Genomic DNA, 26,763 nt, shown 5'->3' with positions numbered 1-26,763 from the left:
CGTGCCTGTAGTCCTAGCTACTCGGGAGGCTGAGGCAGGAGGATCACTTGAGCCCAGGAGTTTGAGGTTACTGTGAGCCAGGCCGACGCCACGGCACTCTAGCCTAGGCAAGAGAGTGAGACTCTGTCTCGAAACAAAAACAACAACAACAAAAAAAATACATGACTATCAAATAAAGAAAGTAAAAAAAATATATATATACATGACTACCAAACTTGAAAAAGGGAAAATGTACAAGGCTAAACATACCAGAATGTGATAAAAATCATCCGTAACAAAGAAGGATAACGCATTAATAAAACCCAGCTACAAAGCTTCCTTAGAGACACACTTTCCTCTCCCATAAATTCAAACATGTTAGAACTACACACCAAACTCTGGAACAAAGAAAAAATACTTTGACTTTTCAATGAGAAATAACATGGCACACTATATATTAGTCAAAAAATTCACTTGTAGAACACAAATTTATTATTTTTCAGTTGAAGGGAGACCACAGTAAAAACATATATACAGAAGTATCACAAGATTGATTTCTAAAAAGAAATGAAAATATTTGGCCAGATGCTTCTTACCAATATGGATTTGCAGACACCTGCAACAGCCTGACAGGCAGCAGATGTGGGAAAGTCAATGGGCAGATTGGGAAGACCCAAAATGGTAACCAAAGGCAAGAGTCCTTTCTGATTCACAAATTCCTGGCAGTGGTCATCTGTTGTATTGTTGCTCAGAATAGATTCCACAAATTTCATCTAGGTAATAAAAATTTTTTAAAAGTTAGAGCCTGACACTTGGAACTAAAAGGCCAGCTTGGAGTAAGGACAGGGGTAGCCTTATAGTCGTGCTATCAGTATTTTGTACAATACTAAAACCTCAGGTACACAGGGCTAGATGTATGATATGAACCCTAGAACATCCAGGAAATAAAGGATAATTATTACAACTTCTTCCCAATCTACCTTTTCAACTACAAGAAGAATTAGATAATTTGAGATAACAGAGAAGTTAAGTGACCTGCTTAGGGGCAACACTATGAATTAGTGGAAGAATCAGGTCTAATCTTTTAATTTGCTAACTTAGTGTTCCTTGAAAGATAATATGCCACCTCTCCCCTGAAGGCAAATATCATGGATAATTTTCTGCAAATGTGCTTATGAATTCAAATGAAACCTGGAACTCCAGATAAGTTTGCTTGTTCCCCCCCAAAAGCATTTTTTAAAGAGTAAGTAAAATATGGGCAACATATACATAGGTACAAGAGAAACCATCTCTGGAAGTCTTGGGAGTGCTTAATAGACTAGAACAAACGTTTAGAGGGCTTTCCCTTATTGGTAAACAGTTCTGGGAAAATTTAAATTATTTACTTTTTCCTGTGAGATACTCAGGAATTAAAAGAAGAAAAGGTCACACTGATTAAAAAAAAAAAGAGGGGGAGAAAGAGAGAGAGGGAGGGAGACAGAGAAGTTAATGAGGAAAAAGGGAAAGTAATGGGAAAAAAATGCATGTTTGGACACACTCGGAAAACATAACACAAGTTGAATATCCCTTATCCAAAATGTTTTGGGGACCAGAAGTGTTTTGGATTTTTTCAGGTTTTAGAATATTTGCATTTACAGTATAGGTTAAACATCCCAAATCTGAAAATCTGAAATACTCTGCTGAGCATTTCCATCGAGTGTCATGTCAGCACTCAAAAAGGTTCGAATTTTGGAGCATTTCAGATTTAGAGTGCTCAAATTGTACTAGACGGGTATAACAAAGCCCACTCTGTTTGGATTCTGATGGGGAATGGTAATAAATGAACAGAAAACTGGGACTAAAAAGGAGGGGGGGCATGCTAGCTATTCTTTGGCAAACCAGTCTAACAGAACAAAAACAAAAGGTTTGCACATCTTTCCCCTTCACACTTTAAGGGTTACAGCGAAAATACATATGGAAATTACTGGACTCTTTGATAACCCCACATATTTTCCAGAAAAGCACACACCTTTACTCAGTTTGCCCTACGATGAATCTTACCACATTAAGGATGTAATCCATGAGGGGAATAGGAATACGTTCCTCTGTACCAACAACCCTGTTAAGGGAGAAAAGAGTGAGTTACACAGAAATTCACAATACCAGTGCAAGAGAACAAAGTGAGAAAAGGGACACAGTATGAAATTCGAGGCCTTTTTCTAACTTAGGCTCATAGTCTTTAGTATATGAGTCTTTAGATGCACACACCACAGTGGGGGGAAAAGAGAGCAGGGTTTAGAGTATAAAGGGGAAACCCAAGCCTTTAAAAATTCAGCATTTGTATCTATCACAAAAGAAATTATCCTATCTTAGACAAACTGCTGTTGGAGGAATTCATCCATATGAATATATTAAAAATAAGTTCAATTAAAAGATTACTGAAACATTTGTGTAAAGAAAGGGGCTAGACAAACACATTAACATATTACCATGTTCTTGCATCAGGTTTAAAGTTACAGAAAGTAGGAAATGGAATTTAATTTTGTTCAAAAATCCATACTTAGATAAAGCCAACACTCAAGGCCTCCTCTCCTAACAATCTACTTGCAGCATGACAGTTCCCAAACTATCCAAAAACTGATCAGGTCTTCTGCCTTTTCAATTGCTTCAATGGTGCACTGCAGATGAGAAGGCTGCAAAATGCCATAGCCGCAGAAAATGTGGCTCAGTGCTCAATGGCTACATCATGGCTTTTGCAACAAAGCACAGAGGGGGAAAAAACCCCACAGTATATTGAAACAAAACAAAATATATCTCTAAGATAAATCCCAGGAAAGAATAAATCTTAAGTAGAAAATGGAACAGTTTGGACACAAGGCCCTTGAAACAGATTTGGGAAGGGGGAATGGAAGGGAAGGGGCAGAGACAGAAGTGAGAGGTAGGGGAAGAGAAGGCAAGAAAGTTGGCAAGAAGCTAACAGTTCTCATCTCCGAGCAAGACAAATGTGCATAAAGATTTGCCAGGCACAAGAATGTTTGGCAGTAAAACCTAGAACAGACAGAGTAGAGAGGCATCATGAATGGCTTCAGTGATAAAAAATATACAGAGGTAGGGTTTGGATAGGATGTTGTGAACATCCTTAATGAAAAAGTGGGTAATAACTTTCTACAAAGGGAGTAGACCTATAAGCCAAGATTAAAATGATTCCATGAGAAGACCACAAACCTTTCCTTGACTATAAAGTTCTTCCTCAGAACCACTGTAGCATTCCCTGTTACTTATACCAATTATGCATCCCAGCTTGGCCTCACCTCCTTGGAAAGAACCTAGAGATACATCTCTACAGCTAAGGAGCACAGGTGTAGCTCCAGCCCAGTGAGACACCTGTTCCTTTGCAGAAATGGTAAAAAGCCTATGTAATATAATAAAATGGGACCTAGACACTTCCTTCATTTGCTAGATGGAAATTGGGGAGAGTAACAGGAAAGAAAACTAACACTGGTTCTTAATATAACTCCAGGAACAAATTTGTTCAGTAACCAATTTTCTCCCTATCCTTCTCTTTGGCTTCCAGGCCCAAGAAGCCATATGTAGGAATACTAAAAATGATCAACTCTTTCCAACAGAACTCCACCCACCAACTGGTTTCAAGAAAAGGCATTCTAATCTTAATCTTATTTGAAACTCTGGCCCAGGGCATCTTTGAAACAATAAAAGACTACACTCCCACGATGAATGAAGTAATTTACCATAACTGTCCAATTAAAAACTCCCTGTCTTTCTCCCTTCCCCAAAACACATACACATTACCAAACTTAATTTTACTCTGGTTAATTTTACCTGTGTGTTTATGGTGGGGGAGCTCCTAATAAGACATAAAGGAGGAGTCTAATTTTGCATCATAGTACAGTGTATCCCAGGGTTATTTTTGGTGGGGGTGGGGTGGGGCAGGTAAGTCAGGTGTTTCTTCCAGTTCTTGAGGAGACAACAACTTTGGCAAAGGAGCCTTCTTGGTGGGCCACATTTCAGGGACAACTGATTCTTTGCACTCATTGCCTTTAAAACCCAGAAAATTGCTATTCAAGTTCTAAAGGCCACATGGACTTATATTACCCATTTCTTTTAAGTTGGGCAGAGGTGGGTGGTAAGCTAGGGGCACTAAATGGAATCAACCACAAAACGAACCATGATGCCAACTACAAATCCTGGTTACTCACTGGCAAATATATTCATCCCCAACAATATCAGATTTTATGGGTTCAAACAATTTAGAAGGCAGAAGAAAGAAGACAAAAGTATTTAGAAGTACTTGTGATGAATGCTTCTGAATGTATTAATAGAACGGTACACCTGATGTACTTGGAGTAAACTACAGTGCATAAATTTCCTTATTCCAATCTCCAGCATAAAACCATGTATCTCAAGATCCTATACAAACACCATTTTCAAATACTAGCTGCTGGTTTTAGAAAAACCAAGGGAAAAGAGCACTGTCTGAGCCTGGAATCAACAGGAGAATGGATAAACGCTGTACAATATTCATGTAATAGTACACAGCAATGAAAAGTAACAAGCTACTGATAAGATGCAACATGGATGAATCTCCAAAACACAATGAGCAAAGAAGCCAGATACATGAAAGTACATACATCCAATATGATATATACATAAGACTCCATTTATATGATCATTCTATTTATATATGTTCTTGAATAAGCACAATCATTCTATGTTGATAGAAGTAAGATCAGTAGCTACTTCATTTTGGGGTGAAGTAATTGGAAACTCAAACTCTGCAGTTTACTATATGGGACTCTTATCTCAATATATATTGATAAAAAAAATTAATCTTCTCTGTGTATGTATGTAAGGCTTTGGAAAACAGATGACGGTATGGGAAACAAATTTGTTTGGGAGTCCTAGTGAAGAATTTTGGGTTTGGGGGAGGGGATGCACAAGACTTTTGGGGCAAAGGGTGACACACATTCCAAATCTTTCCAAGCCTCTTCCCCATACTGGCGGAAAGTATACAACAACTCTCCCATAACAACTGCCTGGGATAAGGAGATAAAAGAAACTTCCCTTTTAACATATTGTGGCTTTCAAAATGAACCTAAGTTGAGACACTCTCCTGCTTTTTCTTCCAGCCCACTTAGTGACCCAATCTGGGCTTCTGAAGAATGCTGAAGTGAAAAAGTATATATATGTGTCAACATTTGTGAGACTCTTGGATGTGTTACGTGAACAAGGTCGTGATGAATACCCATGTAAAGTCCTTTGCATCTTAGAAGCTATATCAGGTCTTGAACTCCTGGCCTTAAGTGAGCCTCCCACCTTGGCCTCCCAAAGTGCTGGGATTACAGGTGTGAGCCACCCATGGCTCGTTACATCTGAATATCATTAAAGGTAGAGTATTAATGCTGTTGTTCTATATTTCTACTTTCTCTTCATTCTCAATTCATATTTCATTAGGCCCAGCTCTCTGGCATTTAAGACTTAGGGAATCCTTAACCTAATGTTCTTTATGCATTCCATTAAATAAACACTGATTACCTACTATATACAAAGTGTTGGGATACATTACTGAATGAGCGAATGTCCCTGTTCTTAAGGAGCTTATGGATTAGTGAGGGAAACCATAAGCATATATGAGTAATTTTAACAAAACTGGAGAACACAAGATTGACTTCTCAATAGGAAGTAAATGGAAAAGCTCCTTTAAGAATGAGACATTTGAGCTGGCCTTGCAGAATAGAAGATAAAATGATGTGGGAATGGGGATAACTGCAGATAGAACACAGTGATACATGATATCCCAAGAAAGGCATGGAGAGTGAAGAAATGAGGGCAGTGGACAAAATGTTTTTACTGTGACAGCTTGATATCTGCGCATGTTAGATCTAAGGTATCTGTAAGGTGCTCAGGTAGAGAAGCTATATGCAGATGAATATACACAGCTTGACTTAAAATTACCGTCACCACCAACACTGATGTTTTAAAAATATTTTCCTTATCTGTAGCCAGGATAAGGAACCCCACCCAAGCAGAGTCACTGACAATCAAGGATGTGGCAAAGGAAGCACCAAGATTCTGACTCCTTTGCAAAAAAAGTCTTGCTATTTTCCAGGGTGTCCACCTCTTCCAGAAAGAGAATATTTTAAAGGAAACAGAAGATGTTGGTAGAATGAAGGTAGGTTTGCCTTCTCAGACAGAGTAAGATATCTGCTTAACAAAGCAATGCACTTAGTAGATAATGCCTCTCTTCTGATACCCATAGATAGGCTCATTACTATCTAGAGTTCCAAGAGGACATACCAGTTTTGGATTCTAGGCCTTTGCCCCTGTTGTCTACTCCACCCTAATATTCTCTTAAGTCCTAAGCCATCCTTCGGGACCAGCTCAAATCCATTCATATCCTAAAATGCCCATGCTTTTCTCAGAACTACTTATTTACACACCAGAAGAACACTTATGAAGTGACTGAATGTATGACTGTCCAGAAGGCTCACTCCCACTTCCAGCATGAAAGTCAGTTTAAGTTACAGCTAGAGTTACAGTTCATCCCGTGTGTGAATATCATAAGCTCAAAGAGCCTCACGAACTGTCCACTACCAGTCAGCGGCCTTTAAGCAATCTGCTCACTCCCAATCCAGGTAGTCAATTCTTATGTAGAACAAACCTTAAATAAATGTAAATGAGAAGGAAAATCTATGATGCCAGGTTACAATCATATAGTACATTCCAAAACCTTCTTTCTAATTTATCTGAAATGAATAGATAGTAGCCAAATGAATGAAAACAAAAAACCAGCAGCAATGAATCTCCGTACCTCTTAAGGACTTCTTAGGAAATAGGCTTCAAAAGTGTAATGTGTTTCATATGTGTTTGAAACAGTCAAGCAATGATGTGGAATATCAAATCAACAAGGGGAAAATAAGGCTCATTAACTTGATAGAATGAATTATGATTCAATTTCATTAATATCTTTTAAGAAAGATAGCTTCTTAAGGCAACCTATACAATTAAATACCAAAGCACAAATGACACATAAGGGTCAAAGTAAAGAAAAGCTATATACTTTTAGGGTCAGAAAGAACCTTAAAATGATCTAATACAACTCTCTCACTTGTCAGAGATGAAAGTGACACTAAGACTTAGAGAGGTAGTAACATGCCCAAGATCACAAGGCTAGAGAACCTGTCTCATAAACACTTACTGCTGATTAGGCTCGGTTTCACTCTGCTGGGTAGAATTAAAGCTCTGCTGGGTAGAATTAAAGCTCTGCATGGCCTGTACTTCCTCTTCCTCCTCATCCTCACTAGAGGCTTCTTCTGCTGCATGGTTAGATCTTGGGGGAGGAGCAGTGGCAGTGCCATCTGCTTTCTGGATTGATGGCTTCTGACAGATGTATTTAGGGTCTCTTCCAAGATTACAGATTTCTTCAAGTAACTGAAAGGCACAGGAAATAAGATTACTTACTAATAAATAAGGAATGGGGGGATGACTAACATTTTGGAAGCATTTTCTATGTGCCATATATGTGCCAAAACACTTTATATGTTGTATATATTATTCCTGAGTCATCAACTCTATTTTATATACAAAAGAAAAGACGTTCTGCAAAGTTAAATAATTTGTTCAGGGTCAGCATGGCTGTTTAAGTGACTGAATGATCTGACTCCCTGTCCTAATTCACCAAACACCAGGAACTCGGATACCAGTTTCAATAATCCTAAAAGGCAACTGGTAGGGCTAATAAATGTGGTGGTAGTAGTGGTGGGGATCAAGAAACAAAGACTAGAAGGGGTAATATGCTTTTACAAACAGAAGCTAAGCCTCGTCTGCTTGTCAATAACACATATAAGAAAGCAATGTGTAGAGGTTTACATTAAATAGAGAAATTGTTTTTATAAGGAAAACAATTCTCAATCTGGAAAAGCTGAAATTCATAGAGATTTCTATGATGAACTAAAATGACTTTTTAAATTTTTTTTCAAAGGACCAACCCAAGGACATGGAGAAAATGAAGCAGACATAATGTTCTTATAAGGAATAGTCTGAGAATCCAAATGAACTCCAGTAGGCCAAACCTTTTCTAAAAACTTCCCCTTCACTGCTATCTCATGCCCATGGTCACAGCCTTATTATCACTTTCTACCTTAATGATAGCAGTTGTTGCATCTGTTTTGAGGGTGGGCTGATGTCTCATGAGCTCATCGACAGCACTCCCCAGGTTGGATGCAGTATCCCCTTAAAGCAAAAAATCAACTGTTAGACTGAAGAAAATAGAGCTTGTGTTCTTTTCTGTGCCAACATAAGGTGGAAAAAAGAAATTTAGCTGGTGGTCGTGATGTTCTAATGCCATAATTTCTCTAATGAATTCATACCAGTCGCCATCCCCGAAATCACTAGGGAGGAAGAAGGAATCAGTCTAGTGAACACATTTAAAAGTAACTACGTGTGCTGTACCCTACCCTGGCACTCTTTACTGTCGAGTTCCGAACTAGTATTGCATAGAGAGAAGAAAGATAAGCATAAACCATTAACCCTCTTGGCTGCCCCAGTGAAAAATGACAGTGGCTAGAATGCTGCAGTGGTGGCTACAAAGCACACTTTTGAAAACTGGAATCTTTGCGGAGCCCTACCTTCTTGCTAGTAATTCCTTAATGATCTGGTCTCAAGTTCTCTGAGAAGGAATCTCTTCATTTGTGACTATCTTACAGACTCAAATATTAGAACATCAGATTACCAGGACCAACACCTCAGGACTCCGTATTTCTCATTGCTGCTGACTAGATGGTGGATCTGGAAATCTACCACTGCTCCCTAATACCTGTTTTTTTTAACCAGTACCATGACAGTACAACAGTCAACTGTTGAGAAGCATGGAAATATCATCAGTAGAGAAGCTAAGGATGAAGTATTCCTTTCTACCTGCAATAGAATGTACGGTGATAATTCCCTTTAAGCTTTGCACACCTAACCAAAGAAACGATGTGAGGTCAAGGAAAGGTTTTCTTGCCAACTAAACCAATTTGCTATTATAAAAGAAACCCCAGTGACTTACCAAGGGGATCAGAACTCCTCCTCCTTCGCATGGCTGGGAGGTAATCTGGAGACAGAAGAACTTTGAAGAGACGTTCAAAAGGCTGACATTGTACAAAAGACTGAAGACCTCGGGCATTCAAGCAGAGTGCACTGAATACATTTGGGAGGGAGCCGAGGACTTCACGGGTAGCAGGAACCTATAGAGAAGACAAAGTGAGCTTGAAAACAACTAAAAGATGATGCTAGGAAAACCAAGCCAGGGGTATCATGCTGAGAGATAGAAGGAATTTTGACGACCAGGTGCCAATTAGATTCAATACTACATACACAAGACAAGAGATGGGATTTTCATGTCACAAGACTGCTTTTCAAGTACGTGTCGTATGTGTGTTGGGGGGAGGGCCATGCAAAGAGCATGCTCTACAGAGCAGCAGAAGGGACTCACATCTTTGATAAGCAGAGCATGCAGCATGACATCTGTCAATCCATTGTCCTGGAGTGAAGACAGCAGTGATGGTTCTTGAAATACAAACACAGTCACCACTTCAGTAGCTAAAAAAAGATGAGAAAATACAGGAAACTGAGAGATTCCTCAGGAGACATCAAAGGCTTTAAAAAATACATACTCAATGACATATAACAAACCCTTGTGCTTACTATGAAAGATCCTAATACTGCTTCATCAGAGATTAATCACTATTAAGAATTTAGTGACTACACTTCAAGATTTTTATGGGTGTATTTTTGCATAAATGAGGTTATACTGTAACATATTTTGCTTTTTTCTCCCAGCTGTCATACCATATAATCTCCCAACTATTCCCATTCATTTTGAATGGCTACACACTTTTCCGCTAAATATATGTACCACCACGTATATAACTAGTCTCCTAAGATGTGGGTTTGCTGGGTTAAAGTGAATGCCAACTTAACTGATGAAAATGGACAAATTGTCTTCTTAAAAAGGTTATTCAGCAATTTTAAACTACCATTAGTGGTATAAGAATCCTTGGGTATTAATCTGACCAGTTTTTGACACTGTAACATTTAGAAATGTGCAGTACTACTACCGAAGTTTTTGGATAATGCCAAAAACCCTATTCAAGAGGAAATAGTACAGCATTAATTAAAACGCAACCAAACAAGCTAGGAATAATTAACAGAAAAAAGTAGAATTTAATGAAACTGAAAGCAAAAAGCATGAACAATTTTAATGAGTAATTAGCTTTCTGAAGGCAGTGAAAAAGCATATAAGCCTATGGGAAACCTAATGAAGAAAAGGGCAATAATACACATTAGCAGTGAGAAAGAAGATTTAATTGGATACAGAATAACATTATTCTAGAAAGTATACGCTAACAAGTGAAACATATACTTTTGTAAGAAAATGTCATAAAAAAAATCAATTCTCAAGAAGTGATAGCAAAGCAGACTAGATCAATAACTGGAAGAATTTTTAAAGTAAAACAACCCAAGTAACAGAGAGGCACCAAGCCAAGAATTTTATATGTGAGAGTTATTAATCCTTCTAGGAACAATTAAGGTTTCCCAAGTCATTTTATAAGGCTAAAATGACTTTGATTTAAAAACCTGACAAAAAGGGTGCACACACACACACACAATATCCATAAACCATATATAAAACAAACTGATTTACAGTGATGCCTAAGATCTAAAAGAAGCCAGAGGATTTTCAGTTCAAAATGAAGCCTTTCTCATTTATTCCAAATGACAGTTGAATGGCAGATATATAACAATTACCGGGGACCAACAGTTGTCATTGGGCTTTGGGATTCCAGATAAATTATAAACTTTTGAAAAATTTAAGTCCTTTATTGGGTTCCTACTGGTATATGACAACATACTCATGCACTGACTTACATCTGTACAAATGCAATTCTACAGAGTTATTAAAATTGAGTATTCTATTAGAGGTTAAGACATTAAATCTATTATTTTATTAAGAGGTCTAACTGTAGTGCTATGTTGTCACAATGCCACTATGCACTGGGACAGTTTATACCCTCTTCAAAAAATATTAATAGATGACCAAGAATGAGAATTAAAAATAAAGGGCATACACACGAACAAAGCAATCAGCTCTGGGTGGAACCAAGCAACTGAGTTAAGGGACAGAAAGGTAATAACTATGGTAGGCCTATTACTTATATAATAGAGTTTCCAGGAGAGAACATGTAAGTTAGAAGGAATCGGAAATAGAAAAAATTTCCAGAAGCAGGAAAATACATTCAGATAAAAACAGGAACTAGTCTGATGACATGGTTATCTACAGTATGGAGCATTAGAATACAGTGGAGAAACATCTGTCAAATTCTGAAAGAAAAGCATAACACCTTAAAAAGTACCCAAGGATATATTTAAATAAAATTGAAAATGAATCCAAGAGAGGTAAAGTCAGAGGTTACTAAAAAAGAAAAGAAAAAGGAAAAGAAAGAAAATGTTGAGAAAAGAGAAAAGATAGTCTGAAGGTGTTACTTTGTCCAGTTTGGCAGAAGACAGAGTAAGAAATTTAAAGTTTAAAAGTCAAAAAAGCATGTAAGGATAACCATTACAAAAAAAGGAATGAGAAAACAACACAAGATTCAGAAAATTTTTTAAAAAACAAAAGCATGACATTTTGGGCTGGATGAAAAATAAGCAAACAAAAAACCATTAACATTAAACACAAGACTTTAGCAATAAGAGAAATAACCCACTAGGGACTATAAGAAATATGACAATGTTGAAAATTTCTCCTTTTACATAAAAATGCACAAAAATACCTTAATAAATCATTCTGTTGAAAACAAATTAAATGCTAAACACTTGAAAAATCTTTTAAAATATGAAGAACAAAGCAAATTATAGCCAAAGGCCCAAACTAAGTGAAAATGAGAATTCAGAGACTTAGGCTTTTGTCTTGAGGGTAACCTTGGTTTCAAGAGCGTTTACAGTACCATGGCAGGACACAAAAGCAGAGGAACACACCTTTACTGAGGAGGAAATCCTATAAAAATGGAGTCTGTTTAACACATGCCTGCTTTTCACCCCACAACCAGATCATTTCTGATAAAGGATGGGAATTAAGGGTCAGCCCACCCAGAGAGCTGGCTGCATTCACTTTGGTACTGGAGGATACCTCAATAAAGGTATGTCCATTGTTCATATTTTTACAGATTCGTGGGTGGTAGCTAATGACCCTCACTGTTCTTTTCTGGTCAGTGAGCAGAAAATAATTATATGGAGGATTATCCTCTATGAGGTCTTCCACATTGGGATTATACCGTTGCTTAGACTTCATTTACACATTACATTTACATATTACAATTAGAGTCTCCCACGTCTCAGCTCATACCAAGGCTGCCACAGAGGAAGCACATTTTAATGCGACAGCTGACCAACTGTTTACACTTTTCAAATAAGCTCAGATATTACCCCTGCCCTAGGCTCAATGGAATGAGACCTCTGGTCATCACAATCCCTGGGCCCAAATGCCATGGCATCCCCATGCCACTAGCCCCACCCAAACCCTAGCCTCCCAATTATGATCTTTGCACCTTGCCCTGCCATTGGCATCATCACCAATTGGAATCCATACCCAGAGGTGAACACCCCTTCTCTCACTGGCAAATCAATTTTATTAGGCCATTGCCCTAATCTGCTGGCACAAACTGCAATGACTGATTGTTATACAGACCTATTCTTGGCTTATACTTCCTGCCATGCTACTGCTGATACCATTATTGTAGGACTCTGCAAATGTCAGTTCCCTTTGGGCTTCCTGATAACACTGACTCTGATCAGGGTACACACATTTTATACTGCTCATTTAGTCTGGGAATAGGCCTTAAGGCATCACCTTTGGAGCGTCCATTTGTCTCATTGTTCACAGATAGCAGGCATAATAGAGACATAATGCCTATTTGATGCTCTGTTAAATTTACAAAAGGGATAGTGTTCTCCTAAGTGGGTCCTTCTTTTGCCCACTGCCTTAGTTACTGTGAACTCTCAACTTTTACGATGCATGACATCCTAGCAAAATGTAACTAACTAGTGCTCCCTTTTGTCCCCTCTCCAGCCACAAAAAGGGACGCTTTCCATCTACGAGTCTATAATATCCAAATAGAATCCCCCTCGCTTGATGACATCTCCCTTTTTGATCTTGGTGCAATTCAGGATATCCTGGTGGAGAGGCACTGGATTGAAAGTGGATAACAGAATGGGACCCACTGAAAATTGAGGGTCCTCACCCTCACAGATTATTTTGTATGCTACATGCAAAGTCTCTGCCAAAGTCCTTTCCTAATATGATGGTCTAAAAGGTTTGCTAATCGGAGGTCCCTCTTCATAGGAAATGGAGGACTCAGTGCCTGCCTGGTCCCACACTTACAATGGTATGGTTCCTCCAAAGAGTAAAGGAAGATCTTAAATTAGTTCTCAGGATCAATATTCTTAAATAGGATGCTAGTTCTGAATCCACCTTATTATGGAGATATTCAATGGGAGGCCACCACAGGATCTGGGATGGCAATGCCTGTGGCTCCCATAATAAAGTGGCACCTACAGCATGCCAAAGCCTATGTGTCACAGGCCTCGAAATATCACTGTGGAGTATTCTGGCTCTAGTTGGCCTGGCTATACCTCACCTGGCTCATAGCCTGGGGTTGGTATTCTACTACTCCAGCTCAATGCCAAACTTCTTGGGCTACTTTTTGCCCATGCTGTGATTCTACTTGTTTGAGGTACTCAATCAATCCATAGGTCCCCATAAGAAATTATTCTGTAACTCTTGTAGGCAAAGGGATAATGATCTTCAGTCACTTTTGTAACGATTTCTCAAAAGTATAAAATTCTGTATTAAGGTTTTGGGGCCAGCCAAGGACTCCTATCGATTCAGCATACTAATGAATCCCAGATGATGATTTAGCACAATTGCTAGTTCCAGCCTCAGTGCTGACACCCCGGAGATGTTAACTGCCTGTCCCCATCTCTCTCATCATAACTCCATAGCCCCAGCAGCTCTGACTTCCTCTTGGTTTGACAGCCAGCCCATACTTCACTCTCTACTATTCCACAGTCACTACCTGTATTTCCTACTTTCCTCAACCTGATAACATATATATAATAGTAGCAGGGAATGTCACCTAAGTGCTAAACCTTTAGTAATGTTCATATGCATCCTAGCCCAGGCTACCACTATACAATGAAGTCTTGCTCCCTTGGAGGTCTTCAATATTCATATTGACCACCTGTCACTATCTCTGGTTAAGCAGTCAATAATGCTATTTCTAGCCTAGCACTGGCATCAGCTAGGCTAGAAACGACATAAGCAAACCTGAACGGTAATGTGAGGAATAAGACAGAAGGTTAGAGAGAAGAAAGGGCAGTTGGGGAAGTTAAAGGGGATACAGGTGGGTCTGAAAGTAGTGTAGAAGAGCCAGGGGTTGGAGACAGGAGGAGAGAAGTTAGAATCTTTATGTGGTGGGTTTCAGTGTGCAATCATTACAGCAGGACATCATGGCCTCATTGGGTACTTTTTTCTTAACTGCCCCTTATAGACTCCATGTCCTTCCCGGACTCTCCTACCAAATGATATAGCACATACAATGATGTCCCTCGTTGAGACTATTTTATCCTCGCATGTCTGCTCACTAGAAACTCCACCTTCCAACACCCTATACAGCCTGACCTGAGTCCTATGGACATTTCTTACCCAGGGCACCTTAGATCCAACTAGAAAGTCTAACTGTTGCATCAAGTCTTGCCACAAAAGGGAGCACTGGGCTTCATCAGCATCTTCCTCGTAATGAGCACGAGTTTAGATATTTCCAATTCTGTAACACAGACTCAACTCATACAGGCTACCCAGACAATGCCATAACTCCTGGTAGACCACACAAACAGCTCAGGCCTTAGAAGCCCTCAAAGTACTCTGGTTGCTATGACAGCTGATAACAGATTGGCATTTTCAAGGTGGAGTCTGTGTCTTAAAGGGACCTCCTCCTACACATGGGTCAATAATACAGAAAAGATACCCAGAATAGTTCAACAAATAAAAAGAATCAAAATAGCCAATTATCTTACAAAAATATTCCAAGAGATTCTCAGTTCCCCTTGATTTCCTCTCCTGGCTATCTCCTTCTGCCTGGGTTTAGGCCCTGTACTATCATTTAGGGAGCTAAAATAATAATTGCTAATCTAATTATTTTGGGCTGGCTTTACAAATTTGGTCTCTCTCAAGTATAAGTTTATTTACAGGAAATCTGGGAGGTTGCTATGCTAACTCAAATGTCAGGGATGAATTAGGAAGACCATAGGGAGGGAATGTGGACTTCACTGATGTCTAATTTAGTGCTCATTTCCTGCCTATGTCCCCCACTGCCTACATTATCCTGATAGGGCTCACCTACTCTTCCCACCCCACCAGCACATGTGTCTTCTTGCTGTCTCTTTTAAACTTTCCCTTTATTAAAAAATGCCTGTGTACTAACTTTTCTCTGTGTTCTGAGCTTTCTACCAAAAGAGAGCCATTCTCCCTGACCCTGGCCTTGGGACTTTCCCACCTGTGAAACAAATCTTTTTTTTCATCATGCCAAAAAACTACTGTCATGAATTTTGCCATCTGATCCTAACCATGTCATGGTGGAGTTGTTACAACTCAACAAAATGTCCTCGACCTGATAAAAAGGAATAAAAATCTTCAACACAAATCCCTCTGCTAACCTCATACTTAATTGTAAAATATTAATTGCTTTTCCCTCTAAGTTCAGGAAAAAAGCAAAGAGGCCCATTCTTACCACTTTTATTCAGCACTGTGAAATCTTTGCCAATGCAACAGGACAAAAAGGGGGCTTACAGATCATAAAGAAATATGTACATAGTAAAGACTATGTAGAATATCCTAAGAAATCAATAAAACAATTATGAACTAGTAAGTGAATTTTCCAAGGTCACAGGATATAAGATTAATATACAAAAACCCTAAATTGCTTCAACAAGGGGGCAAGAAGTATCTATGTTGTAGTAGCCAAAACTATGCCCTTCACACCCTAAACTATAAAAAAAAAATGCCTGCTACTAGTACAGGGAGGTTTTCCCTATTTCCACATCTCCCACTAAATTCCTGTAGAGTTTTAGAAGAATTCTAGAAGCCAACATATTTAGCACATTGTCCCAAATGTTACAGTACTCAATAAATGCCTCTTAATAAAAATGAGGTTTTAACAATAGCAATACTCAAAGCAATGCCAATGTCAAAATACAAAGACGTTTCCTCAAATAACTACAAAATACCCATAGTTTCCAAAACTGCATTTTCTACAGCACGAAACAATTTTCTATACAACAGTTTGCAGATCTGACATTCAATTCTGAGAATGAAAACCATTCCCACTGGATTCCCAAAGGTTAGAGACTAACCACTGAATAAAGCCATGTTTTTAAAAATCACACTTGAAGCGTAAGTATAGCACAAATAAGCCAAATGTATGATACTACTACTTATTACAAATGATTCACAATGCACTGCTTACAGAAGGTATATTTGGCATCCAGGAAATGTCTATTTATTTAAAACTGAAATCTGACCTTTATTTCATCACCGATAAGATGCATAATTGCACAGTGGACAAATGTGGACAGTAAAATCCTACAAGGATATAAAACACACAGAGAGACCTCTGCCAGGTTATGCCAGCTAGGTATAACCAACTATCAACTCTACTTACCTAGGAGGAATAGTGATGGGCCATAGTATTCTGCATTGCTGATGATGTGTTTCAGGGAGGTAGGCAGAGAACCATCCATCACTAAGAGAAAAGTGAACATTAAGGAGAATATGATCAGTCTGAGAGTAGTAGGAGACATGGAGATAATGAAGCAATATGTTACATATACCACGCTGTGGTAAACAAAACCTATATTGACTCTAATCTAATGGCCCCTACTTGTCTCCTTGTATTTTAATATTTATTCTTTGTCCATGCATTAGGCTTTCTAACAGTGGGTCAAAAAAAGAACATGAGAGTTAGAGAGGGGTAGTAAGATGGAAGTGAGCATAGAGTCAAAAGATGGAAAAGGGGGGAATCATTATGAAAACAGCTAAACAACCCTCGGGTCTAGGAAAAATAACACCGAACAACTAAAAGCTATTCAAAATAGCATGGCCTTTTCCTAAGCCTGCCTTTAATAAAAGGTGTTAGGAAAGTATGAAAAGGACCAATCTCTCAGAGAGTCAAACATCCTTCGAAAACCGTATCTAGAACCAAATACCATGCCGTATGCCATCTGAGAAAGCAGGGTCTTGAATGGCCTTCTTGAGGAAATTTAACATGGATTTGAGAAGTGCTGCTCGTTGTGGAATACACTGGACTCCTGGAAAGGGAGAAAGACAAAAGAATCATACTGGGTTCACCATTAAACCATAATGAGCAGGCAGATGAAACAAAATTTTAAGAAACCCATATACACTATAACAAAACTAGCAGACATTCAAAGTGAGGTCCCTGAATGTTGGGAAGAATACCTAACTAATTGAAACTGGAAAAATAAATCACCAAGGATAGCACAAGACCAGTGCTAAAATTAAAAGCCTAAAGTAAAAAAGAAAACTTACAAAGTAAAAAGGCTCAGCTCTCTGAATCTCACTCAGTTCCCATTCTGGATATTATTAATGTCTGTCCTCCAACATGGTTTTTTGATAATCAGTGTGTGAACTGTTGGAAAACTATAAAATGCTATGAAATGTATGTTAATATAAGAACACAGAACACCAGAGTGGTGAAGTAACATGCACAGTCACAGGAAAGTAACTTCCCAACATACCAAGTAAGTTCTGCCTAAAGCCCTCTTCTTTATTAGTTTAATAATTCAGTCACTAAGAAAAACTGAGTATCTATGTGTGTACACACCAGGACGGGGACCAGGACCAGGACCAGGACCAGGACCAGGACCAAGGCCAGGGCCAGGGCCAAGGCCAGAGGATATGCTAGTGCTGCTACTGGAACCTGTTGCTCTTAACTCAACATCCAGCCGGTGCTCCATCGAGATGGATAAGCCTGGACTGCTTTCCATAGTCACATCTGCAACTAAAGTACAAGTTATGATAAAAGAAATTTATTAGAAAAAAAGTTCCCACGAAAAGATTTTGTTTGAGAAAATTTCTTCCATTAAGGTTAGATGAATGATATCAAAATGAAGAATTAGGATATTGGACCCCAAAATGAAAATGTAAGATTTCCACGAACAAACAGAAAGGTATTTAACATCACTAGTTATTCAAGACATGCAAATTAAAAACAATCCTACAAAAAAGTCCTTCAATATTTCTTACCCATCAAATTGGGGGAGAGGGAAAAGGGGTAAAACATGTCATTTCATATACTGTTTGGTTGTCTATAGATAGCAAGTAGAGCTTTTCAAGAGGGTAATTAATAATGTATATAAAAAGCATTAAAACATTAATACTTGATTTACTGATCTGGAAGAACGTCTATGAAACACTGAATGAACTATATGTTTATGGTCTCATCTTCCTGTTCTAAAACACTATATACTTATATCACATGTACTGGAATACACATTAAAAAGCCTGCTAAGAACCACATGAAATTAGTGCCTATGGTGGGTGGGTGAGCACTCATTTTTACTTTATACATTTGAATGAAATAATTTTCATTAATTGAGTATAAGATACATAATCATTTCTTATAGTTTATAAAATATATCAAAGCCTCATTAGTGATAAACCACTGTTTACATTTTGAAATATTTTCTTCCAATCTTTTTTATACATATACGAACATACAATATACGGGACACACAAACTCTTGGTTTTGTAACTTGCTTTTTCACTGAATATATAAATTTCTCTAAGTGCACATCAAAATCACCTGGATTGGTTGTGTTAAATATGTAGATTTCCTGGTCTCCAGCTGTAAACTTACTAAATCAAGCATAGTAGGTGGGGGTCTACACTCTGGGATCTCACCTGTGAACTCAAATGCCAGCTTGCTCACAATAGACTAGACAGAAATTGGGCAAAGGGGCTACTAGGGACAGCAACATGCATAGATAACTGTGTTCAGAAATAAAGACAGAAAAAAAAAAGAAAAGAAAAAAAAAGCAACCTACAGATATTTAGTGTAAAGAATGGAAGCATTATAAATTCTAATACCTTTATTATAAGCATAACAGATACATGTAACAACCTGGGTCATAAAGACAAAATTAATTTAAATTCTAATAAAGCTATTTTGGGGAATATCCCCCTCCCCTCCATACCATTATTATGAACTATGCTATAGGCAGGGATTGGAGGTAGGGAAAGCTTAAAAAAAAAAAAAAAAGACACAGTACACCTAAAGATTAAGAATATCCGGTCTTTCTTTCTGATTTTATGACTTAAAAGTTGTTCCCTACTCAACAACCTTTTCTCCTCTCCTTTCTTGTCTCAAAGTAGCTAGATACAATTTTAAAGGTCCTGTTTTAGAGTCTCTGTATCTTTACCAAGCACATTTTAAACATCTAGGATGTATTAGGCACTGCTGTGAGAAAGACAGTATCCTGACCTCATGGTGCTTACATTTTAGTGGGAATAAGATAATGAATCAATATATAAGAAAACATGGATTAAGAGATGAAATAAAACAGATTAACATCATAGGGTGACTGAAGGGGTTGACTGCAGCTCTACCATCTGCTTCACCCTCCATCTCTATTCCAAACAACTTGTATGTTCATTTTCTGATTATTCTTATGAAAAACAACTTGCAAATCATTTGTGTGGAAAAAAGTTTTCGTTGCTGAATATATATATTCAACTGAATTGTGTACTTTAGAATTTATAAGGAAGAGTGAAAAAATTTGGGTGAGATGACAGGAAAATCTCGAGCACAAAAATACTGAATGTATAACTATTATTTACCATCCATATCAGTTTCCATTTCTTCTCCTTCTTGCGTAGTACTGGGTCTCTGGATCTTTGGCTTGATCACAAATGGACATTCTTTGCGGCACAAATCTACTTCATGCTGCAATCAAGGGAAAAGCAATAATAAAATTCTATATATATTTCAGGGATTAGAATGCTGCAGGCAGAAACAGAAGAGAGAGAAGAGGGCTCTTTTGGATTATTAGGACAGTTCCTAGGATCAGCTCTCACTGGGTGTAGATTATATGCAAAGTGTTCCTTATATAATAATACCTCAAGTCTATAGATGAAGATCGAAAGTCCACTATGGGATTGAAAAGCTGCCATGTCCAGATTGGTGATGAGGTCAACCACTCTGACGGCTCTGGTGACAAATGTTATCTGGTCCTGCTCATCGCCAAGAAACTTTATGACCTATCAGGGAGAGAAAGAGGCAAAAGAAAAAATGAACTAAAAAGACACAAAGTTATAAAAATTGTATTCTTTTCTAAATATGCAGAATGGGGCCCCAGGGAGGCAGCACAACAGTACAAGGGGAAAACCTGGGTTTGACTTTTGGTGCTTGCCAAATGATAGTTCTATGACGTCTGGGACTCGACCTCCTCTGAAGTAATGAGGACATCAATTACTTTGCAGGATTAAATAAAATACGTAGGGGGAAAAAAGCTGGTGACCAGTGCCCAGCACGTAAGTAAAGGCTATTACTATTATAGCACAATTTACAAAGTACCTTTACATACATTTTCCTCAGGGTCATGCCTAAGGTCATGATAACATGTGGCAATGTCCTGACTAGTATCCAGGGCCTCTTAATCATGCTGGACTATAATAAATTCTTTTTTTTTTTTTGAGACAGAGTCTCACTCTTTTGCCCGGGCTAGAGTGCCGTGGTGTCAGCCTAGCTCACAGCAACCTCAAACTCCTGGGCTCAAGCAATCCTTCTGCCTCAGTCTCCCATGTAGCTGGGACTACAGGCATTCGCCACCATTCCTGGCTAATTTTTTCTATATATTTTTAGTTGTCCGATTAATTTCTTTGTATTTTTAGTAGAGATGGGGCCTCGCTCTTGCTCAGGCTGGTTTCGAACTCCTGAGCTCAAACAATCCGCCCGCCTTGACCTCCCAGAGTGCTAGGATTACAGGCGTGAGCCACCGCGCCCGGCCATAAATTCTTAATAATGGAAGTAGCTGCTCTTATAAGCTGTTAATGAGATAATTAGAAAGCCAAATTGGAAAAATCATATTATAATTTTTTCTGTGTAAGCTTTCCTATGTTATCTGCTCTCACCGCGAAACATTCCAACCTTGCAACTGTATACCCACTCTTAGTTGATTTCCCCACAAATGTATTTTTTTAAAAAAAGTACAGCACCTTCAGTAAAGCTTCCATCATTCCACAGGAGACCAAGGCTTCGCCACCAGCGTCATAGCTGGCCAGGTGGTATAAAAAAGAGAAGAGAGCAGTGGCAAACTGGTGAGGGTATGGATCCATGGAAGGATCTACAAGGGGGGTGGGGAGAGGGAGAGAAAGAGCAAGCTCAGAATTTGGTGTTAAGCTGGCAGGAAGTTAAAGACAGAAAAGCAAAGGGCAGGGGTCCTCTCTTTACCTAGGATAATCACCATCAAAACTTACCAATCATGGCCTGGATACAGTTCCGCACAAGTACAGGCAAAAATCCATGGTAGGAGGCAGTTCCAGTACAGTCAATAATACTGCTGAGTTTGGGAGTTCTCTCCAAGTGAACAATTGATGTTAATGTTCGTAAAGAAGCAGCTTTAATCTCCTATGAGAAGGTAAACACAGTATGTGCCAAATAAGAAGTAGATGGCTGAATCAAACTCAAGTCACTAATATCCCAAAGTCTAAAATTTAAGTCACTCTACTGGTGATTGCTTGAAGACATGGAGGTCTGTTGAGAGTAACAATGAAAATCCAGCATTTATTAATTTTGCATCCTAATACCCAAAAAGGAAGAAAAGTAAAATGGCCAAGTTTCGCCTTTGAGTTCTTTCTCATTCCCAGGGAAAAACCAAAAGGCAAATAGGTATGAGTAGGATATACAGAGGGACTAGTAATACAGGATCCTTATTTTGAAAATCTGCAATATTCCAAAATTTGAAACTTTTGAGTACTGACACGATGCCAGAAGTGGAAAATTCCACACCTGACCTCATGTGACAGGTTGCAGTTAAAATATACAAAATTATTAAAAATATCGTATAAAACTCAGCAGGGCACAGTGGCTCATGCCTAATACTACTACTTTGGGAGGCTGAGGTGGGAGGACTGCTTGAGATCAGGTGTTTGAGACCAGCCTGAGCAAAAGTGAGACCTTGTCCCTACAAAAAAAAAAAAAAGAAAAAGAAAAAAATTAGCCAGGCGCCTGCAGTCCCAGCTACTCGGGAAGCTGAGGCAGGTGGATGGCTTGAGCCCAGGAGTTTGAGGTTGCAGTGAGCTATGATGATGCCACTGTGCTCTACCCTGGGTGACAGAGTGAGATCCTGTCTCAAAAATATATATATATTGTATACAACTGCCTTCAGGCTATGTGTATAAGGTGTATATGAAACATTAAATCAATTTCATGTTTAAATTGGGTCCTTTCCCTAAGATATCTCATTGTGTATATGCAAATATTCCAAAATCAAAAAAAAAGAAATCTGAAATCCAATCCAAAACACTTCTGGCCTCAAACATTTCAGAATAAGGGAGATTCAATCTGTAAATACTTACCATAAGCTGCTTATCTGTTATCTGAAGGACATCTACCAACTCCTCTATCAACCCGTTATACAAGATACTGTTTGCTGATTCCTGCAAGGCATTGGAATACACTGCAAAAGGAGAAACAAACACTTTAGGCAAGAAGGCGGTGGTCAAGCCACTGCCCAATGACAAACCTTTTAGTACCTACAGATTCTGGGGAAGCATTCCCTTGCCAACCAGCACTGGAGGGCAGAATCACTGAATTCTAGAGGACTGCATCAAATATAATGATCAACTCTAAAAAGCCAATGAACTGACAGATTCCCCTAATAAAGGTATTGGTAGGCTTGAGCAAGTATTTTGGGGGATGAAAGTGGAAAGAGAATGAAGATTTAATTTTTCATATCATAACTCGACATAACTCCACTATGCCTGGGGTACAGACTTCCATGTTGGCCTCTTCATATGCTTCTGTTTCTGCTGCAAACACTTTCATAAACTGTAAAAAACAGAATCTATGGACTATCGCAGACTAAGTCAGAAATTTGTGTGACGCTGTAGTAAAACCTGAGAGTGCATGTAATCCACTTTCAATGAATTTGACACTGGGTTACTGGCCATAGTCCCCCGAAGCGTAAACTAATGGGATTTGAGCACGTTCATTTAATTTTCAACAAACATTTCCTGAGCACCCACTAACATGCCAGAAGTTATACTAGGTATGATGAGTACAAATTCAAGAGCAGGAATGTCACAGCAAGGAACTCACAGTTTAAAAGAGCAAACAAACAAGTAGTAAAAATGAAAGCTGGTAATAATAGCAGCAGTTACCATTTCACACCTTTTATGTGCCTAGCCTGTGCTACGCTGCCTTCTAGGTTTTCATTTAATTCCCAGACCAGCCTATAAAGTGTTTTCTCAATATAAAATGAGGAAACTGAGACTGAGAGAATAAACATGTGGCTAATAATCTGTAGAATCATGGTGAGAGCCCAGGACTGATTCCAAAATCATGTATTTTCCACTCTACTACCCCATAGTAAAGGAAGTTAAACGCACAATATTGACTACTTAATAAATATTTTCTGACTTATTTCAAAATTATACCCCTGAAAGGATGGGAGAGGAGGAAGATGAAATGGCAAGAAGAAGAGTAGGGGCCAGCCAGCGGGAGATGACTACATGCACACTGACTGGAAAAAAAAGAACAAAACCAAGACTAAACCCATGTGACATGTCAATAAGCATCATAGTCTCTTTCTGGTCCAATATCAAGGAGCTCAAGAATGATGAATGAATATAATGAACACTGGGAAGGCTGGCAATTTTCCAATTTAAGTTGCTACCTAGGTAACTACAACTAGCCTCACAGCAACAAAGATGGATAACATTCAAAGGAAATCAAGTCCAAACTGCCTAATTAGGGCCTGTTAATTACAGTGTTCTCTTACCTAATATAGATATTGCATGCAGTCTAGCCTGAACAGCTTGTAATCGCTTCCTGTGATTAGAAAAGCCATGAGCCAGCCGTATATGTGTAAATAACAGCATCTGTAGAAAGATAAGACCTATATTTTAAAAAAATCAATGGAAAAGGTGAATATTCTTTCTGAGGGCTAACTCTTACCTGTTGGGCTGCTTGGTAAAATGGTTTACTGTTGCTACTGCTAAGGTATCAAACAGAACTGGTTCCATCCACTCACAGGTTATAGCTGACAAAATGGGAGTGATAAAACAGAGGCTCACAGAATCTTAATATCCCAATGTAAGCCAAGAACTGTCAATATACTGACAGGCAACATAATAGGGAACATGTGGCAAGAGTTCTGATGGTTATTAATCAAATTCAATATTTTATCACCACCAAAATGAGCAGGAAAAAAAGAACACAACTAAATGTTTTCTCCTTTGGCATCCAAAGTGTTAAGAAAACTACCACCACCTATTAGATACTCATAGTGAGTCAGGCAGCTTGCATTTTCTTCACATTCTCATGCAGACCTACGAAGTTATTAAGTGTTGGCCTCATAAAAGGCAAGGAAATTAAGGCTCAGAGAGACTAATCTATTTGCCCATGGTCTGACTTCAAAGCTGATATCCTTTCTGCTATGCAGTCTCCCACCCCAGCACGTATCATTAGTCTATCTGGATGATAACCATCCCTTTGGATATTCTAAATCTATATCATACCTGCTTATCCTTAGGAATGCTGTACATTTTGGTAAGAGATTCCATGATTTCAGAAGGGCTTTCTGATATCTACATTAGGGAAAAAATATATACAGTTAGGAACAAAAGGTGAACCAAAAGTTCAGAAACCAGCCAAAAGTCAAAGATTCCTCTTACCTTGTCAAGTTGCTCTATGTGAATATAGTGTAGTGTGTTACTAGTTGTCTGAAATTAAAAAGATAAGAGAGCTGTTAGGAGATACTGAACACCCTAGCTTCCCCCACCATAAAGCTGTAAGAGCTGCCTGAAAACCAAGATGTCACCCTAAGTCAAAGCCCTAACTGAATGCTCTTAAAATCAAGGTAACTTCTGAGCCCTCCAAAACATCCATTTTATATATAGCATATTCTTAAGAAAGCTTCTTTGAAACCAGTAGTACCAAACTATAATGCACCTAGCCATGAACATTTCATATTCTTCTTTGTCCCTTTTTAGCCCTCTACTGAATTCATCTCCACAGCCTCAGTATTTATAGCAAAGAATGAATCCATGAAAATAGCTTCTCTCTGAATATGCATTAGAGTTACTTTCAAGGCAATATTAATTTAGAAAAATTATTTACTTAATATTATAGGTAGAAGAAAAAGCATCTTATTCACTAGGTTACTTCTAAACCAAACTGAATTCTAGTATCTCTTCAAAGAATATGGAATGACAAGATAATTTCAGCAGCAACCCAAACACAATAATATACAGAGACTTCCTGCAGACTGGCTTAATGAGAAACCTGAGCCATCACTATTCAGACTATTTACACTGTATGTTGGGATTCTCAACTGAAGCTGTGGGAAAAATACACAAGTCATAGCAGTGCCCCATAAAGGAAGTCCTGCCTTTTGGCACCTCCCAACATAAATAAGACCCAACCCTATCAGAGCTAGACGTGTATAATAATTTATGTGTATTCCTGAGAAGTTGCTAGGTATATTTAGCTTGAGAAGGCAGCAATGTCGCTCAAAACCATTCCTTCATTTAATTGAAGAATTCTAGAAAAGTCAACCCCAGTTATAGTAGACTGTAGACTCTATCAGAAAAAGTCTGAATGAGACTCACCCTTTTCTCGATTTTGACCTCAGCCCCAGGGTCTGCATAGAATTCAAAGTGTAGTGTAGTCGCACTGGGTGGATATTTCTGTATATAAAGCACATCAAAGAATCAGTGAGTGTCAACTGATTATAGACAAGGCATATAACATGAATTCCCAATGCTTCCCTTGAAGTCCTAGCCACTTGTCCAACTCATTGTGGCAACAGAATGAGTAGTGTATTCAGTACCCACAATGCCTTTAACTCCTTGTCTTAGAGCAGGGCTCAGACGGGATGAGACTTGTTCAAACAGAATAAGGAAGATGGAGCCAGAGCTCCAAAAACTTCTGCATCTTATTTATAAACCAGACCCTGACAATACATTCTCTTTAACTCCAAGAAAAGCACCATGACAAAAAAAATAAAGATTACAACAATGGCATGGCCATTAAAATGTCTCCTTGAAAGGCACCACTAGTAGGGGGGTTAGAGAAGTTATTGTATACCTCTCAATACTCTGAGTTTTTTAACATTTATATGTATTACTTTCTTTTAAAGCACATATCATATTTTTCAATGTTTCATGGCATGCCAGATCTCAATAAAGAAAAAAATGTGTGACATCTTAACATAGGCTGGGACCAAAATAGGTAACAGACATCATACAAGCCCAGTCCAATACATTATACTGCACCCAAGGTGCAAAGAACAAACTTGACATGTCTAAGGAGGCTCAGAATTCGCCAATTAGGCCGGACGCGGTGGCTCACGCCTGTAATCCTAGCAGTCTGGGAGGCCAAGGCGGGTGGATCGCTCAAGGTCAGGAGTTCGAGACCAGCCTGAACAAGAGCGAGACCCCGTCTCTAC

General features: G+C 38.6%; 1 protein-coding gene across 2 annotated transcripts in view; it reads right to left on the bottom strand.

Annotated features, from left to right (window-relative positions):
- The window catches only part of HUWE1 (HECT, UBA and WWE domain containing 1, E3 ubiquitin protein ligase), a 148,936-nt gene that overhangs the window by 69,499 nt on the left and 52,674 nt on the right, over positions 1-26,763 (bottom strand). For both annotated transcript variants that reach the window (XM_012660636.1, XM_012660635.1), the window contains exons 9-26: positions 25,925-26,002; positions 24,989-25,036; positions 24,833-24,901; positions 24,094-24,193; positions 22,670-22,770; positions 21,569-21,719; positions 21,308-21,435; positions 20,210-20,350; positions 19,931-20,036; positions 17,916-18,092; positions 17,278-17,379; positions 16,734-16,814; positions 9,452-9,558; positions 9,026-9,203; positions 8,117-8,208; positions 7,175-7,407; positions 2,020-2,077; positions 576-752 (exon numbers count right to left, since the gene is read on the bottom strand). In XM_012660636.1, the coding sequence (XP_012516090.1) occupies positions 576-752; positions 2,020-2,077; positions 7,175-7,407; positions 8,117-8,208; positions 9,026-9,203; positions 9,452-9,558; positions 16,734-16,814; positions 17,278-17,379; positions 17,916-18,092; positions 19,931-20,036; positions 20,210-20,350; positions 21,308-21,435; positions 21,569-21,719; positions 22,670-22,770; positions 24,094-24,193; positions 24,833-24,901; positions 24,989-25,036; positions 25,925-26,002 (2,127 nt within the window). The remainder of the gene's footprint in view (positions 1-575; positions 753-2,019; positions 2,078-7,174; positions 7,408-8,116; positions 8,209-9,025; positions 9,204-9,451; positions 9,559-16,733; positions 16,815-17,277; positions 17,380-17,915; positions 18,093-19,930; positions 20,037-20,209; positions 20,351-21,307; positions 21,436-21,568; positions 21,720-22,669; positions 22,771-24,093; positions 24,194-24,832; positions 24,902-24,988; positions 25,037-25,924; positions 26,003-26,763) is intronic.

This window comes from Propithecus coquereli, unplaced genomic scaffold (genome assembly GCF_000956105.1).
Source record: "Propithecus coquereli isolate 6110/MARCELLA unplaced genomic scaffold, Pcoq_1.0 Scaffold671, whole genome shotgun sequence".
Classification (NCBI taxonomy): domain Eukaryota; kingdom Metazoa; phylum Chordata; class Mammalia; order Primates; family Indriidae; genus Propithecus; species Propithecus coquereli.
The sequence above is the reverse complement of the archived record's forward strand: the minus strand, read 5'-3'. Positions and strand labels throughout refer to the sequence as shown.